Source organism: Cyprinus carpio, chromosome A13 (genome assembly GCF_018340385.1).
Source record: "Cyprinus carpio isolate SPL01 chromosome A13, ASM1834038v1, whole genome shotgun sequence".
Lineage (NCBI taxonomy): Eukaryota > Metazoa > Chordata > Actinopteri > Cypriniformes > Cyprinidae > Cyprinus > Cyprinus carpio.
In genome coordinates this window covers 5,856,306-5,874,385 of record NC_056584.1, presented here as the reverse complement: position 1 = coordinate 5,874,385, position 18,080 = coordinate 5,856,306, and the positions used below count along the sequence as shown (strand labels likewise).

The window sequence follows — 18,080 nt, the reverse complement described above, 5'->3', positions numbered from 1 at the left end:
CTGCATTTTTCATTCAAAATATTAGAGAAATAAAGAAGCTCATTAGCCAATATAAGACCCCATGAAATCTTTATTTTTTCCTAATTATGTTTTATTTTTTCTTGATTTTGTTTTGTAATTTAATACAAATGTATCAAATCTGAACAATTCCTTTAATTGTTTGTCAACCAAAGCACTACACAACTTGGTTTACTGTTTAAATTAAAATTAAAACATGAACTAAAAATTGTGTGAAAATTATGTGTAGTTGACGAAACTGCACCACTCGTTCACACAGAAATGCAGATTTCATATTTAAATAGCAGTCTCTGCAGGTCAATATTGAGAGAAACTAGTCCATATTCTTCGATCTGATTAAGTTCACAGCCATACTCTTGATTTATTCATCCTAAATAAATTCTGTGACATTCTGCATTATACTATAAACACCATCCTCATAAAAGTTTCCTCATTGAAGAAATAGTCAAATCAGGGTTTCCCACACATTGATTTATTTGTGGCGGGCCGCCACAATATCAAAACTGACCGCCACAAAACGATTTTCCAAAAGGCTTTGAATTCATTGAATAAACATGAGCACTGCACGTTTCAAAATCTAAAAAACCGATGCAGGTGTTTTTATATCACTTTATTTCAGAAGGAAACCGACTGTATTTAGAAAATTTTCGATTTAATTTTCATTTCATTTTGCATGTAATGCTTGATAAAGGCAGCGTTTGTGAGCTCAGCGCTGCTTTACAGCCGTTACCGGAGAATCCTGTATCTCTCCCGCTCTTAAAGCGCCTCCTGCTGGCAGAAAATGAATTTGCATATATGTGTATATATGGGGGCAGGGGAGTGCCGCCACAAATAGAGTGTAAGGCTGTGGGAAACACTGCATATATATATAAGTCGTGGCCTAATGGTTAGAGAGTTTGACTCCTAACCCTAAGGTTGTGGGTTCAAGTCTCGGGCCGGCAATACCACAACTGAGGTGCCCCTTGAGCAAGGCACCGAACCCCCAACTGCTCCCCGGGCGCCGCAGCATAAATGGCTGCCCACTGCTCCGGGTGTGTGTTCCCGGTGTGTGTGTGTTCACTGCTGTGTGTGTGCACTTTGGATGGGTTAAATGCAGAGCACGAATTCTGAGTATGGGTCACCATACTTGGATGTATGTCACGTCAATATATATATGCAGATAGGTGACTGCACATCAGCTGAACTCTGTATTATTAAAACAGCAAGTTCTGATATTAATACTAAACTCATATGTGTAGTGCCTAACAGCACCCCTTTAATGACAAGTTCTCCTTAAGGCCCCGATATACTTCAAACGATATCGAAGAACAAACTGAAATGACGTCATTTCGAACAAAATCAGGCCGAAACGAAGTTCGAAACTGCTAACCAAAGCAAACTTTTTGGAGGAGTTCGTTTTGGCTGCTTAACACCTTTGAGCTACCATTGGTCCGTGGCGATTACGCCTTCTGGAACTGCGTCTTCTTTGACGTGCTATTTTTCCCCCCTGGTTCGTCTCTCATTCCACGGAGGTCAGACAGAAGAACACATCTCCACGACTATCTTGGTCCAATCTCGAATGTTTCAGCCACACTTTGTTGCGTAGCCCCACAAGCTAGTACTCGGAGTGTCCAGCCAAGTCTCTATGTAGTGGAAATCTAATACCCTTTTCAAGAAATCAAACCGCCTGGTGCACATTCTGAAGTATGAAAAATGCCATTTTTCTTTGCCATTGAATAGAGCAATGCTAAACTTCCTCATCTGTGCTCCACATTTGCTGAAGAAAAAGGGCAAACTCGTCAAACACGTTTTCGTTAAGTGGACACATACATAGAGCAATGCTAAATTAAAATTAAATTTAAATTAAAATTAAATTCAACTGCCAGATGTTTACGAAACTGTTCTTCTCTCACAGCCGCCATCGTTGTTGTGTTTAGGGGCGGCGTGACACATGTTTACAACCCTGCCTCCAGCAGCGCGGGGGTGTCAGATTGTTTGAAAACAGTATACCGTAACTTAGCCTTTTTGAACTTCCAACTAAAAAGAACTTCATTTGAAGTATATCAGGGCCTTTAGCCTTCAGCAAATATATCACTATAAACAAAACAAGAGGTTCCACTAACAATCACATCCACCGCAGAGCCACAACATTTATAAAAGATAGACTTGCCTTTCATCTTCTCCTCCAGGTCATCAGGATACTTTGTGTCGTCTTCAGTGGGAAGTTCACTTTCTGTCTCACTGCCACAGCCGCCCGTGTCTGCTGGGGTCTCTTTCTTAGCTTTCTTGGACACGGAGCCCATGGTGCAGGAAGAGGCTGAGGAAGAGGATGATGCTGTGGCTGAGGACAGCGATGAAGAAGATGAAGCTCCTTGTCCTCCGAGTGAGCTGTCCATCAGCATTTCCTCGTCCTCGAGGCCGGCACCTCCACAGTTCAGGTAGTGTTTGGTGAAAGTGTGGGAGCAGAGCAGGTCGCCCAGACAAGACGCCTGCAGATTCTGTTTCAGGTAGTGGAGGACTTTCCGCACCACCTCACTAGTGAGGGTCAGCTGGATGAGAGTCGACTCGTCAAGCTCTACCATCTGAAAGATACCAGGACAGAGCAGAGAAGAAACCATGAATAAAACCCAAATACATTAATAATGTGAAATATTATTATAATTCATAAGAAGAGTTTTCTATGTTAATAATTCTTAAAACGTAATTTCTTCCTGTGATGCAAAGATACATTTTCAGCCTCATTACTCCAGTCTTCGGTGTCACGTTATCCTTCAGAAATAATTCTAATATGCTGATTTGCTGCTCAAGAAACATTTCTGATTATTACCAATGTTGAAAACAGTTCTGCTTAATATTTTGACTAATGCAAACTTTTTTTCAGGATTCTTTGATGAATAGAAAGTTCAAGAACAGTATTTATTTGAAACAGATATATCACTTCTGATTAATTTAATGCATCCTTGCCTTTAAAAAAATCTTAGCTCAAACTTTTATATTTATATACATATATAATTTACTAACAGGATGACGCACAATATATATATATATATAATATAAATATATATCAATATATAAATATATATCAATTTTATAATAAAACTTAACTGTTTACCCTTTTTTTTACAATTTAAGTGAGGTTGATTTGCATTAGAGTAATGAGAACTGGTGCTTAAATTACTATTAAATATCACTTCAAACAAAAACAGCAGCAAAAAAATAAATAAATAATTTAATTCGTTTGATTCTGGGTCGAAATATGTTCTACACATTATCTTGAGAGGCTTCATGAGATTCAGGCTTTGATGATTCATGATTTTTGATTGTTTTACTTCTTTTCTTACAAGCTTTGTAGGTGGGACACTAGAACTGAATTAAAAAAAAAGAAAAAAAAAAGAGAGAACAATATGTGCTTCAGTTGTAGTTTTGCTAGCCTACTCTACCCTGTGTGAAGAGTGTAGGAGAGATGGTGAGTACCGGCTCATCGAGGCTCTGTCGCAGGATGTTGTTGATCTCCTGCTGCTGCTTGGGCTCTAACTTCTTGATGAAAAAGAGCACTTCCCACCATTCAGCACGGCTCAGGGTGCCTGCGTCATCCTGAGAGCCCTCCATCAGGTAAGGCAATGTGTACAGCCCACCGGGGGGCTTTGAGAAGAACGTCTGACTCACTGCCATGTTCACAAACACAGAACAAAACACCGCTGGTTTCATATAAAGTGATGGACACACAAACACGATCATGTGGTTTTGTGGGAGAGCTCTTCATGAATGTCATCTTACCAGTAGTGAGTTTGAGTGTCTCTGTGAGGGAGGAGGCCTTCTCCTGGGTCTCCTTCTCTGCCTGTCCTCCGCTGCCGTTGCCCAGAATTTCAATCATATGCCAGTGCACCCAGTAGGTCCTGGACAGAGAGTTCCAGTACACCTGCAAAAGCCAGAACATAACAGGCTTCTACAAGGTTCGTACAGGCACTATTTCTATAAACTATGTAAAAAGGGCCTAGAAATCCTTTTGTTTTCAACAAATGTGCAGTGAAAGGAGGTGCTTTACCGTCAGATATGACTAACCTCCAAACTCAGGAGGTCGTTTTATTTTCTATTTGCAATTTCTGCAACTCTGTTACCAAAAATTTTAAGGTGTCTACTAGGGATGGGTCATGATTTAATATTAGAGACGCAGGCTCCCACTGTAACTTTACCTGCTGGTGTCGCTATCGGACAGTGTTTCTTTAGAAAAAAAACAAGTGATATATATAAGCAGTGTCTCCTCAAAATATTGGACGAGAAAAAAAATTGAAGTATAAAAATAACATCTTCTGTATTCTTTATTTAAGCAGCAAAAACATATGCATTTCGCAATGACTGATAGTTTAACAAACCCTTACAAAAAAAAATTGTGCGTTACCACTAGTGGTCCACCGATATTGGTTTTTTTGACAGCCGATATCTTGGAAAGCAGGGTGTCCGATAGCTCATATAAAGCCAATATAATTTTATTTTATTTAATATTTAAGAAATTTGAAATCATTTGAAAATGGATTAAAAAATAAATGCGTAAAATAAACATGCTTATACTTTAAATGACAAAGTATTTTTCACAAATAAACAAATATTTAATAAAAATATAATTAAAAAGGAAGTAAACACTGTAACCAACAGGGCACTCAGTATTCTGGGAAGTTTGTGTGCATTGGGAATCACATTTTTTTTTCAAATAAAGCCAGGGTAACACTCATTTTACATACAGCACACAGAGAAAATGACATGAATATGACAGTGGGCAAAAGCATGAAGTGCAGCATAATTTGACATCATAAGTTTCAATTTTATCGATCGCGCGTCTGAATGAAGCTGAACTCTCCTCCTGTCTGTATTCAATTCAACGGACTGACCATCACGCAGAGCACACGCGATCTTGCAGGATACAAATGCACACTTCACAAGATCTCACAGCTGAATTCGACTAAGTTTGCAAGGTTTTTGAAATTAGATGTTCATTAGTCATTCAAAGATTTGTTTAAAGTATATAAATGCGTATTTGCTGAATGCTGACGGCAAACCAGAAAGTATTATAACGAGAAAGTATTATAATGTTTGCCTTTCTATTACTAATAATATAAAAACAATCGTTATAATACTTTTTTGTATACATTTTAATTCATTTAACCATTCTATCTGATTATTAGACAGACTTCTGTCCATATTAGACAGAACTGTTAACAATGACAGCGAACAAGAGGGAGAATGTGAGCACTGTGTGCTCAGCCGCTGCTGTTCTCAGCGCTGTCAAAATAGAAGTACCGCCACGAACGCATCAGTCAAACAGAAAAACTTATCGGCCGATGCGATATTTGAAAAATCCCAAATATCGGCCGATATATCGGTCAACCACTAGTTACCACATTAATTAAAACAAAGGCTATTTCTACTATTTTAATCTTTTGGCTATTTTAATTCATGTAATTTTATGATATGACAGCAGAACGACATCATGTATACACGTGTATCGCAGAAAAAAAAAAATGTCAAACCGTACGGTTCTCCACACACGGTTCGACAGGCGCTAGGACCATGGTTCAACTTAAATCTGACAACGCATCTGTAATATGGTTTGCTATAAATAACATGTTCTGTTGATGGATGTGCATTCTGGCTTCCCAGTACATTACAACAACAGCGATGAGAAAAGAAAAAAAAAAGGACAAACCATTCACTCTTGTTCAATGCGAGTGCTGCATGCCGGAATATGAGCGGTCATTTATTCCATCATCACCCGGTGCTGATAGCGTACATGCATGGGTGAGACCTGAACAGCACACGTTGATATCTGTGTTTAAACTAAACTCATACGCTTAGCCAGTTTAAACATTTAAGAGCCAGAGGACACATGCTTGCGCGTGCAGTGAGAAGATTTGTGCGTGATACAAACCGAACCGTGAGTAAAGTTGAACCGTTCCACCCCTAACACACATCAATCAGTTTCACAATGCAATTATCTGTCCAAAGTAAATGAGAGTGGAAACGCTGGCAAATTTTGATAGTGCTTGTAAAACAAACATGAGCTAAAGTTGTTCCATGTCTACACTACTTTATGCGTTTACACAGCACTAACCTGCACCGGCGGCGAGCCGTCGTTACTGTAGCGAAACTCTCCTTCATCCCCAGTGCTGACCTCCTCATAGTCCTCCAGCATACGCACCACCATGCCACTCTTCAGGTTATCCTGCACAAACTCTACATAAGCCGAACGAGAAGTGAAGTCAGAACGCGTCTTGAAACCATTTGTTGTTTTCTTCTTCTTTGGTGGCGTGACCGCAGCTATTGCTGTAGCAGCCATGACGGGAGACGAAGCGGAGAAGCGTGGCTGAAAGATGGAGCGGACGGGGTGTTTCTGGACTTCGTTATTCATTTCCTCAACCGATCTGCTTGGGCTTGCGGAGGTGTGGGGCGGCTGCCGGTTGCGGTCCCAGCCCATGACACGCACCAGCTCCGAGATGAGGTTGGCCATGGCCATGGTGAACTCGAACTCCCGCTGCACACGAGCGTGCTCTGATTGGTAGGCTGCCGTGGAGGAGGAGGGGCCGACATCCTGACGCTCAGATGTGGACTCCACCCCGGCGGTGTTCAGCTTGTCCATCAATGAAGTGACGCACAAGTAACGCTTCACCAGAGAGAAAAGCAGCTTGCCTGGAATCTACAGCAAAAAAAAATCAAATCAGTGTTATTACTATTTATTATTATTTTAGTAGGAATGTAACAATTAACCGTGAATCGGTTGAAAATCGATTCAAATATGTAACGATTCAAAACGGTTGAGATGCCAAACAAATCGCAGAATTGCTGTTCATGAGCGCCACCTGCTGTCAGAGAGTGAATCTGCGTCTAATTCAGCTCGTCTGCTGTTTATTTCAGATATGTTTTATGTAGTAAAGTTTCACAAAACTAAAGTCAAACCATTCTGTTTTTGCTTCAAATTTCGAAATTATACAGTATAATTTAGATTAAATACTACTCATGCTGCATCTTTGTTTGGATCATGATTAAAATCCAGTGGTTAACTGCCTCTAATTTTAAATGGAAAGAGCACAGGCCAAGCCTTAGTTTGTTCATATTAAGAGATTTCTTTTATTTGTGAAACTTGTTCGGTTTGGGGTGTTTGTTTTAAGATTTCAATTTAGTTTTGTTATATTTCAATTTCACAAAGAAACGTGCAGCAATAGCCTAATAAAATGACACCTTTTTATTTACTGTATAATGTCTTTACCCTAATTTAAAAAAGAAAATTGTGAGAAAATCGAATTGTGAGTTGAGTGAATCGTTACATGCTTATATTTTAGTATTACTGAGATACTATTATAGCTTTTTCTTTTTTAGTATTTTCCATTTTAATTTTTTTAATTTAGTTTTATTAATATTAACACAAAATTAAAAAATAAAAAAACCCAACAAAAAAACAACCAAATAAATTAGTTTTAGTTATTTTAGTACAAAATGAGAAAATGAGAAATGTTTCTTTGGAAACTAGCTGAAATCAAATAATTAGTTTTTTTTAATTTCTAAAATTTTATTTAACTATAATAAGATAGATACAAATATTTATAATATTTACACAAAATTGCTTCACAGATTGTTTTTTGTCTTCTAAGAAATAATAATGAATTTTATAATAAATACTCAATTTCTCCAAAAGAGTAATTTTCTTTCCTTATAATATCTGGACATCAGGACATTAAATTTTCAAAATTATACCTCAGTTTTTATGCATTTCTAAATAAATACACAGACATAAAATATAAATAAAAAAAAAAATTGCTTCATGTCACTAGCCCACAAGCTATACAATGTGTGTCTACCATTGATAAAGGCACTCTTAGCAAAAAAGCACAAATGATCTGTTCCAAAACCTAGTAAGTTGCCAACTTGAGATAGCACAGGTACACTCCCAATATGAAGGCTTAGAAGACACCTTGTTTTGTCAAATTAAAAATCAATCTCATGTACTTCATGGTGTGTCGCATGAGCTGCTGCCAAAGATGACTCTCGTAAATGACTACTTAAAGGATTCAATTTGGGTTAGGATGCTGCCTTACAGGGAAGTTGTAGACAGCAGACAACAAGGTACCTCACTGGGTTTTGGACAGTTCTTCAGACTAGAGTGGAAATGACGGTGAGTACCTGTGGAAGATGGATGCCCTCAAAGGAGATGCCGTGCTCCTCAGAGGAGGTGGTCTCTGCAAAAAGCTCCAGCAGGGTGAAGCGGTTATCAAAGTCCATGTGCAGCTCGATGCCATCCTGCTGGCTGAGGGACAGCAGCACATAGGCACGACTCCCTGAAAGTCAAACAACATCAGCCTTATCAACAATGACAGATTTTTTACAGACCCAGGGCTCCAGACCATTTTTTCTGCCGGTGCAACTAATTTTTGTGAGTGGTCGCACTGGCGCGACCACCGCATTGCCCAACTCATAAGTGCTTAAACCGCTCTGCGCAGCTGAAACGTAGCGCGTTTTAGTTTCGCTTTTGTTTAGTTTGCTGTTTGATGTCTCTCAAATGAAACAGACCGTTTCTCAGCTCGGCTCACAACACAAACAAACTTGCTCGAGCTCAGAACAGCTTTACTCGGGAGCCAAAGTTGATTTTGCGACACTGTTACTGCACAGATGCTACAGTGCTGCGAGATCCAGTGAGAAGCGTTTGAATTCGCCGCACAATCATAAGGTTGCTGCAAGATTTACTGAGAAGCAATTGATTTGGACTTTCAAGCATTTCACACAACTGTTTCCAGCACTTTAAAGCTCTAAAATGATCCAGTTTGAATGTTATTTTTAACGGGATGAACAAAAAACCTTTGTGGTAAACAAACACTTATGTAAAATTTAAAAAATACATCAAATCACAATTATAACTAGTAGACAGCAGCAGAGGAGCACTTATTGGCTTATTAGTCATTCATTTATGCTTTTTCACTATATTTTGAAATTATAAAATAACTATTATAAAATATCAAATCATCAAGAAATCAGATTTTGTCAGAATTTTACACTTTTTTGTGTTTAAAGTAAGAAAAGTCACAAACTTTTCTTCAATTCGCTACTAAATCACACATAATCACTGAACTTGGTCAGTTCCATATGCTAAAAGAATAATGGTACATTTAATAAGAGTGGAATATATATAAATTTTCTGTATATAAAAAGTAGATTTTGCACCTGTTACTGTTGTTAATAAAAGTAAATTTTGTATGCATCTTAACTCAAGCTTAGTGCTTCACTGCCAAATCTGTATAAACAATAAATAAGAAATGAACATGAAATGTTATTAGTAACTGCACTTATTAATGCAAAACAATAGTAGTTTTAGGATTAAACAATCTTTATTTTGAATACCCCCACACACCGCCCCCAGCACTACCAAATCTGCTCCTGGCGCCTCCATCTGGAGAACTTAGTGGCGCTGGTGCGACTGCTCTCAAATGTTAGTCTGGAGCCCTGAGACCTATTTTATTTCCTGTATTTATTTACTTCATTTATTCAAGCACTGGGAATCAACACCCATGAACACCCATAGAGTGTAGAATATCACAGCCTTTCCCTTCCCTTTTTTTTTTTTTTTTTTTTAACAAATTTAAGCAACGAGCATTAGCACATCAAGAGAACAAAGAGTTATAGATAAAAGAAAGCAAAGGGGTTTGCCACATCGGTTTGGGTGTATTTCAACCATTTGTTTTTCTCCCCATTTAAAAAACAAATAGGCAAAAAAAGAGAGCTTGATTTTTCATATAACCATGGGTAAAAAGAAAAACATAGCTTGGATATTTCATTTACACATGGTTGGGCTGTTTCTTCAGTAAGAGTTCACCATTATTGCTCACAATAGGCTTGTCTAATAACTAAATATTAGCATTTCATCAAGAGGCTTAATTGTTTGACAGGTGTTAGGCAACTGGATAAAAGCTATGATGCAAAACATATTAGTCAGACAAATAAGAAAAAAACATCCACATCTCACCCACAGCAAAATGCATTGACCAGCAGCAACTATTGTGCTGATTCTTATTCTTAGAAAGCACTTTCTGCAAAATCATCCTGTCAAAGAGCCTTCATCTACTTTCTGTTCAAGTGTGCAAAGCATCAGTACAGAATACTAAGTTTTACTACTTACAACTGATCAAAGTAATTTAGAAGTCTCCTAAACCAGTTTAACAAGCAGTGTCAGCTATAAGGAAACTGAAAAGTGCAAACACTGAGGTGCTATCTAAACATTGCTCTGTTTGTCTGAGCGGCTGGTCCATCATGCCGAAATCTGCCTCAACCACTGGCCTGGAGTCTGGGGTGGGACTACCTTTTTACAACCAATGGCAGACATAATATGTTTCAAAATAAACAAAATCCAGCAAAAACAAATGCAAAAGTATTGTTGTTTGTATATTCAAATATCTCAATAGTTTAGAATTTGCTTCATTTTGTATTGCCAGCAAAAACAAATGCAAAAGTACTGAGGTGTTTGAATATTCTATAAATATTATAATGTAATATAAGACCATTTGTAACATTTAGGTAGCTGCCGAACATGGCTATTTGAGATTCAGTCCTGCATTTTAATACAGTCGTCACTCCTGAAACTTTGCATGAAAAATAAAACTTTTATTCAAATTATGAATGTTATACAAGAAAGCCTCCCTTATAATCACTGAAGCTGATATCAGTTCAAATCATCACATTGTGTCTGCACGCGGCACAGTTGACACAGGAATTATCACTAAAGTTTATCATTTGCATTTCTTTTTAAGTCTTTGAGTGTTTAAACCATTCAGCATTCATGCAGGCTCAAAGCACACACATAAGGCCGCCTCACATACAGCTCACAAAATCAGGCCTGTTCTGTGTGTAAGCTATTGTGCACCAACTGCCCCACTGTAAAAACACAGATGCACTGCATGATCAAATATTTAGGTGAGATAATTATATATTTTTGAACAAATTTGAGAATTATTATTATATAAAAATAATTAGTAATTAAATTTAAGTTTGGGCTCTGCTGTTTATTGTAACCTTCTAGTAATGTAAAAGGGCTCCCTATAGTTTAGAGCAGGGTTCCTCAATAGGCGGCCGGCGAGAGAATTTTTTTTAACCCGCGCTGTTTCAAAATAATGTGGCATGAAAATTAAAACGCAGCATCAGAAAGCGACATTAACTTACATCGTGTCTACACCGGACGCGAGCAGCGTGATGCAACAAAATACAATAGAACTTATTATAATCAGTGTTGCTGTCTACACTGGATGCAGCGCAGCACAGCAAATCCCCGACAGAAAACTGCTGACTCGTTCTATTTATGACGTGCTGACACAACGCTCAAATGATTTGCAATGCTTTGTCGCGTCCAGTGTAGATACAACGTGACAGCACAAACATGGCATGTGTGAAGTAAAGGAAAGTGGATGCTGAAAATAGATGATTCAAATGTGAATGGACAGTTTTGAGTGAGTGATACTATCTTTGTTATGGATGTTTGTTCACAGTTTTAACGTAAGTTTGCTTTAGCCTAATTTATTTTCAAGATCTGAGGTAAAATAAATATCATTGCTTTCACTATGGCTATTAAGTAATAATATTCAAACTCACATTAGACACTTTTAACATTGAATAAAGCACATAATCATTACCTGAGATTATCACTGTCATATTTTGTATGTTGTTCCGGCCACGAGGTCGAAGAAAATAAAAAACATTTCTAAAACAGAATTCTGTGTCGCTTATTGTCATGTGTCACTGTCGCGCGTGGTTAGGACAAAAACTACATGGAAAAGATACTTTTTATCACATCACGTCTGTTTGGGACATACAGCGTTATAGTTTGAGCCCCCCCAAAAAATCGAAGTATAAAATATTAATGCTGACAGATCTAATAATTGAATCTGCAATTAGGGAAAGTGGAGAGAAGAGATCCAGTCTGGAGAGGAGCAGGAACAGTTGATTTGCGTGGCAAACATGGAGATCCAGATTTTTTGTTTGTATTATTCAACAGGCAAAGTTCTTCTGTATCTAAATGCAAAAATGTTCATAACTGTTTGAATAAAACAGACTTCTGGGGGGGAAAATCTGAATATTTATGGTGTGACCATCTTTTGATTATTTTAATAAAAGCAACAAAAATATAATAATTGTAATAACAATAATAATAATAATATATATGCAGGTCAGTGGCCCTTGGCTTGGTATTGTTGGCAGAATACGGCCCTCAGCGAAAAAACTAATTGAGGAACCCTGGTTTAGAGCATAAGCTAAGGTAGATTTTTATCCCTAATAAAATTGTAATTATAATTGAATTTATTTAAAGAAAGAGTAATTTGTTCAATAAACTAGTGTTTGAAACTGAAAAAAAGCCAATTTTGTGTTTAGTTTTTTCGTCGCTGTACTGAAACTATACTGAACTGTGATGTCAAATCGGCGTGGTGCAGCTGACACCGAACAGCATACGATGTTTGCGTTCAGTGGATACTCTCCAGAATGACACTAGGGTGACGCGGAGGAGAGGGATTGTAGAATAAAGTCATTGTTTTTTCTTTAGCGCACAATAAGTATTCTCGTAGCTTGGTAAAATTAAGGTTGAACTCCTGATGTCACATGGATTATTTTACAGATGTCCTTGCTATGTTTATGGAGCTTGATCATGGTAGTACCCTTGCTGTGTATGGGAGGGTCAGAGAGCCTGTCAAACAGCGCCTGATTATTGAACTTTTATTCTTTTATTTTTTATTGATTATTGAACTTATCTTTTGCGCTAATACAGTCAAAACACACAAGGTTTACATGTAGACATGTAGAAGTTGCTTATGTCTAAAATGAAAGTAAACAGTTGAGAGAAAAACATATACTTGTCTGTATATTAGACAGAGTACGTAAGCGGAGCGGAGCGGATCGGTGTGATTTTGATTGAAGCGAGGGAAAGATTTTTTAAACGTCAGTGCAGTGGTTTTCTCTCACTCCAAGAGCGCTCCACCACGAGTACAATTCATGCCAACGGCCCGTAATATAACTGCATATTAAAGAATTCACATGTTAAACATATTTAGCTATAGCTTGATACAGTTGGATCTCTCCAATCAGAAGGTTATAAATGACAGCAATAGCCGAGCGGGAAGTTAAAGGCTAGTTCTAAAGAAGTTAAAAGCAGAGCACGAATTTCGAGTATGGGTCACCATACTTGGCTGTATGTCATGTCACTTTCACATGCAATCGCTTTTGCAATAATGCATTCAAACAAATGTAATCTTACAGTGCTACTTCATCTGTATCTGATTTTGAATGAGCAGAAATCTGTAAGAAATGCATCAATCTGCAGATAAAAATAACTGACGAAAATGTAAACTGTTATTTTCATCACAAACAAAATTTGCACAGCAGAAAGCAGCAATTATACCTTTTAATGCTGACAACCATGTTTGGCATGTGAAAAAAAAAAAGTTTGCACACAATAGCCTAAGCCACTTTGAAACTCTCCTGTTTTTTATTTATTTTATTGTTTTAATATAGGCTACGTTATGAACATTTCAAACATACTGAAATACTTTGGCCACAGAGCGAAGTAGGAGCAGTGTTTCTGGTATCAGTGAGCGCGGAGTGGATCACAAAATGACGAACAAAGATGGGAGTGGAGCAGAGCTGGAGAGGAGTGATTATTAAATGCTCGGAGCGCGGAGGGGAAATTGTGGCCGCTCCACACCGCTCACATACTCTGATATTAGATGCGTGCAGGTCTTAAAGTGACAGTAGGACTATTAAACATGCAGCCTACTGTCATTACTGTCAAGGGATAGATCAACCTAAAATATAATTTCTGTCATTATCTACTCACTGTCACGTTGTCCCAAACCTTTATTAATTTTTTCTTGTGCTGAACACAAAAGAAGATATTTTGAAGAATGTGGGTAACCAAACAGTTGCTGGAATTGAATTTGATAGTAGCAAAAAATACTCTAAAAGTCACTGTGGACCAGCAACTGTTTGGTTTTACACGTTAGTCAAAATAGCATTTATGTTCAGAAAAAAGAAACTCATTCAGGTTTAAAAACACTTTTGAGTGAGTAAATGGTGGTATAAATAGAAAACACTACGACAGAACTGACAGACAGCTGTCAGAATTTTTATTTTTGGATGAACTATTCCTTAAACATTAATAAAACAAAAATCACTCACTGCTCTTGGCTGAAGAAATTTAATACAGTTGCTTTAATAGAATCAGTCTCTATAGTGTTATATTCTTATATTTGTTCATTCAGTTTCTTGAATGCTCCTGCTCAATACACCCACTGTACCTGTAAATAAAGCACTGCTTGTTTTATTTGTATATTATTATGTGTAGTAGTAATGTGTATCTTTGTCATTCTTTTATCTTTGTTATTAAAAAATAAGAACCAAAGATTTTTATCTTCACCCTCTTTGGCCTTAATATCTGCCATTCTTTCTTTTTTTTTGTTATCTTGTAAGGCTTTGTCTTTATAATAGGGAAATTAGTTTGGCTGTAATGCTCAGACAACTTGCAAAATAGTAAAACCGTTACCAAAACCATGATGAAATCGTGAATCGTGATATATTTTTTCCATATCGCCCACCCCTACCGTAAACCAGATCAACACATTTCATTACACCAAATAAAAAAGAAATAAATGTTATTTTTAGCAACATCATATGACCCCTTTAACAAGCAAGAAAAACATTTCTTATTTATTTTTATTAGTTGAATTAGGGGGTCCTTTTTTCCATGAACAAATTAAGAGTGTTGCTTGATTTTATTTCGCCAGGAAAATCTAATATAAATCTACTATATAGTGACATGTCAAATGTACAGGGTGCCTGTGGTCTCTGTTGCACTTGAGTAAATGACACATGCCTCAGCTTAAACAGAGGAACTACAGATGAGTAAGTACATCCTGTGAAAGAGTATGAATAAGAGTTAAAGAATGAGAGAAGGAACTGGAAGCCCCCCCCCCCTCGTAAGGAGTCCATTTCCCCTTTCATAAAAGGAAAACATGAATAATCCCAGTAAAAGTAACGTATGATAATGTCTGCCTCTATGTGTGTGATTTATTAACATCAATAGTTATTTTTCTAATTTTAGGCATACCTCTAAAAATGACTGCGCACAGCAATCGAACAAAAGAATCAGTACAATCCTGAGACACTGCCAACACCCAATGCTGAGAGCGCTATGACACAGCCCTCTCTCTCTGTGCCCTTCACTGATGACTCACATTACCCAATACCTCACAGCACACTGGCGGGAATCTGGCGGCTTCAGCAAACTTGGGCCGTGGTCTAAATCCAATACAATGAGTCTTTACTTAATGCATATTAAAGTAGTGTTCATAAGCACAGCACTGCTTTGTTTACAGCGGTAATCAAGGAAACGTATTCTGCTGTCCCATAAGCGCCTCCTGCTGTCAGAGAGTGAATTTGCATCTCACTCAGCCCATCTGCTATCTTTGTTTCGTTCAGATTTTTTACTAAGAGTTTTACTTAGCCATCAAAAACTGCTCATGTAATCAATCATCTTTCTATTGATAAAAAAAAAATGAAATACAACCTAAATTACAAAAAAAACAAATCATGTTATCATGTCACATTCAATTAAAAAAACATGATAAACCATCAAATTGCCAGAATCCTACACACACACAAAAAATTCATGGAAAAAATGCGATAAAACCGTCAAACTGCCAGTATCAAAAAAAAAAAAAAAAAAAAAAAGAGATGCGACCAATAGATGTTCTAAAAGTCAGAGTGATCTCTTAGCTTATAATCAAACTAAATTGAAGTATAGTGATGCAGAGTCACCTTTAATGTTACAAGAACACGAGGCATTACATAGCCACATTATTTACATTACCAGCCAGACTAACAATTACATAAATAAAAATTAAAATTCAGTTTCATAAATTTCATTATTTTTTAAAACATTACAATTTTTATTGCTTTTTTTGTTCAGAATTTATTTCAAAAGGTATATGCATCAAGATGTTTGGCAAAAGCAAGAGGTTTAATTCAACATACCTTTGCATAAACTACAATGGAAACAAATTTACAGATTAAACTCCTAGACAAGGAAACCCTGCTTTTTACAAACTTAGTGAAAGTCAATCCTGAACTAATGCACATTTGCTTTGATTTTATATTCATTTATATTTATACAGTTGTAAGATACTTTGAAAATATTAAACAATATTTTAAGGTTGTCGAAGTCTAAATGCCACTGAAGAGATGCAATGGGCATAATGCAAATAATGAAATATTAGAAAATATAACAATATTCAGAGAAAGTTATTCTGAAATATACAGCTATTTAAAATTGTGTGTCCATTTTGGTGCATCAAAAATTAAGATCATGTTTTTTGAAGACCGAAGAAAGAAAAGTTACAAGTTTTACTTTTCATTCAAGGAAAATACCCTCGGAAGTGAGAGTTTTACTTTGAACCACTGGGAACAGCTCTAATATAGTACCCAAGGACATGCAAAAGACCTGCGATCATTTAGAGACTGTCATTAACGTTAATGTTGTCATTTTTAATTTAGTCTTAGCCTTTTAAATGAGTCTGTGTCAAATTAACTTTTAATTATCATATTTAATCAACCTTGTCCTGTTTTTGTTTTGTCAAGTTTTAGTCGACTAAATGTCTGAGCATTTTAGTCTAGTTTTAGTCAATGAAAACTTTGTCACATTTTCATCATACTGTTCACTTTCAGAAAAAAAAGGTACAAAAGTTGTCACTGGGGCAGCATCTTTTCAAAAGGCACACCTTTGTACCAAAAGAGTCCATAATGGTACCTTAAATGTAGGGGTGGGGGAAAAAATCGATACAGTATAGTATCGCGATATTTTCCATGGCAATACTATATCGATACACGGACGCCAAGTATCAATCTTTTATTATACTATTAGAATAACAAAATCAATTTCTTTACAGTCTACTAGATGGTGGTGTTGCACGGCAAGCCACTGATTATCCAGCTTACTCCATGGTCTTTTGCCAGCATTGACAACTTAAAGCCGTTTATGATGTTAACAGCGCAATATTTAACCGGAAGGGTAAAAATGATGGTTATTTTTGTCAGTTATGGCTCGTTAGCTCTAGCTTTCTGCCTGCTTCAAATCAGATACAGAGATGAAATAGTACGGTAAGACCGCATTTTTTGAATGAATTATCGATCGAGAGAAAGGTGACAGGTGTGTGTGAGAGAATTACCTGTGTCTTTGCGTCTCTCTCTACAAACAAAGAAGCTGTTTAGTTACTTCAATTTTACTTCGTTGCTGAAGAAGATAATTTAAGGTTAGCGATCTAGTATCTATGTGGTTTTATTAATAAAAGTCGCGGGGCAGCACTGACAATACGTTTGTGTGTGTGCGCATCTCCGATCTCTCTTCCTCTCACTGTGTGTGTGTGTGTGTGTCCTCGCATCAATTAAAGCAGTGCATTAATATAGAACGGTGATACAGAACTGGCTTGAAACTACATAGTGAAAGTGACGTGACATACAGCCAAGTATGGTGAGCCATACTCAGAATTTGTGCTCTGCTTTTAACCCATCCAAAGTGCACACACACAGCAGTGAACACACATGAAAGTAAAATACTCTAAGAGCACAGCAGTGTATAGTATACCTGTTGTAGCACATTGTTTACTTTAAGAGTACGCGTTTAATTTAAATGTAACATTTATATCTTAATGTTAGACTATGTTTTATTTATTTTAAATTTAACAGTAATTTACTTTTAAATGCCCCAACTGCTGAAGAGTCTGCACAACTTTTTTGTACAAGTTTAAGCTGCATTGTTCAAAGTACCTGTTGGAGCACAGCAGTGCACACCTGTTTACATTTAATTAAGGTTGACTAGACTAGACTGTAATACAAATAGTTGAGTTTGCCAGGTGCATACAACATTTATGACAGGTTTTCATGAAAGTGTTGCTCAGTTTGTCTGCTTGACAATCCCCTTTTGTACTGCAATAATAAAACTGAAGTTAGATAAACAGAAATGTTTCTTTTTAGTTAAAACAGATGTTGCCAAAGTTTTGGGGAAAAGTAATAAA

The 18,080-nt window shown here is 37.0% G+C and overlaps 1 protein-coding gene across 4 annotated transcripts in view; it reads right to left on the bottom strand.

The window, feature by feature from the left end:
* LOC109113220 (cullin-9-like) overlaps positions 1 to 18,080 on the bottom strand; it is a 47,787-nt gene that overhangs the window by 26,427 nt on the left and 3,280 nt on the right. For all 4 annotated transcript variants that reach the window (XM_042768455.1, XM_042768452.1, XM_042768453.1 and 1 more), the window contains exons 3-7: positions 8,167 to 8,321; positions 6,104 to 6,685; positions 3,775 to 3,916; positions 3,472 to 3,662; positions 2,168 to 2,579 (exon numbers count right to left, since the gene is read on the bottom strand). In XM_042768455.1, coding sequence (XP_042624389.1) covers positions 2,168 to 2,579; positions 3,472 to 3,662; positions 3,775 to 3,916; positions 6,104 to 6,685; positions 8,167 to 8,321 — 1,482 coding nt within the window. The remainder of the gene's footprint in view (positions 1 to 2,167; positions 2,580 to 3,471; positions 3,663 to 3,774; positions 3,917 to 6,103; positions 6,686 to 8,166; positions 8,322 to 18,080) is intronic.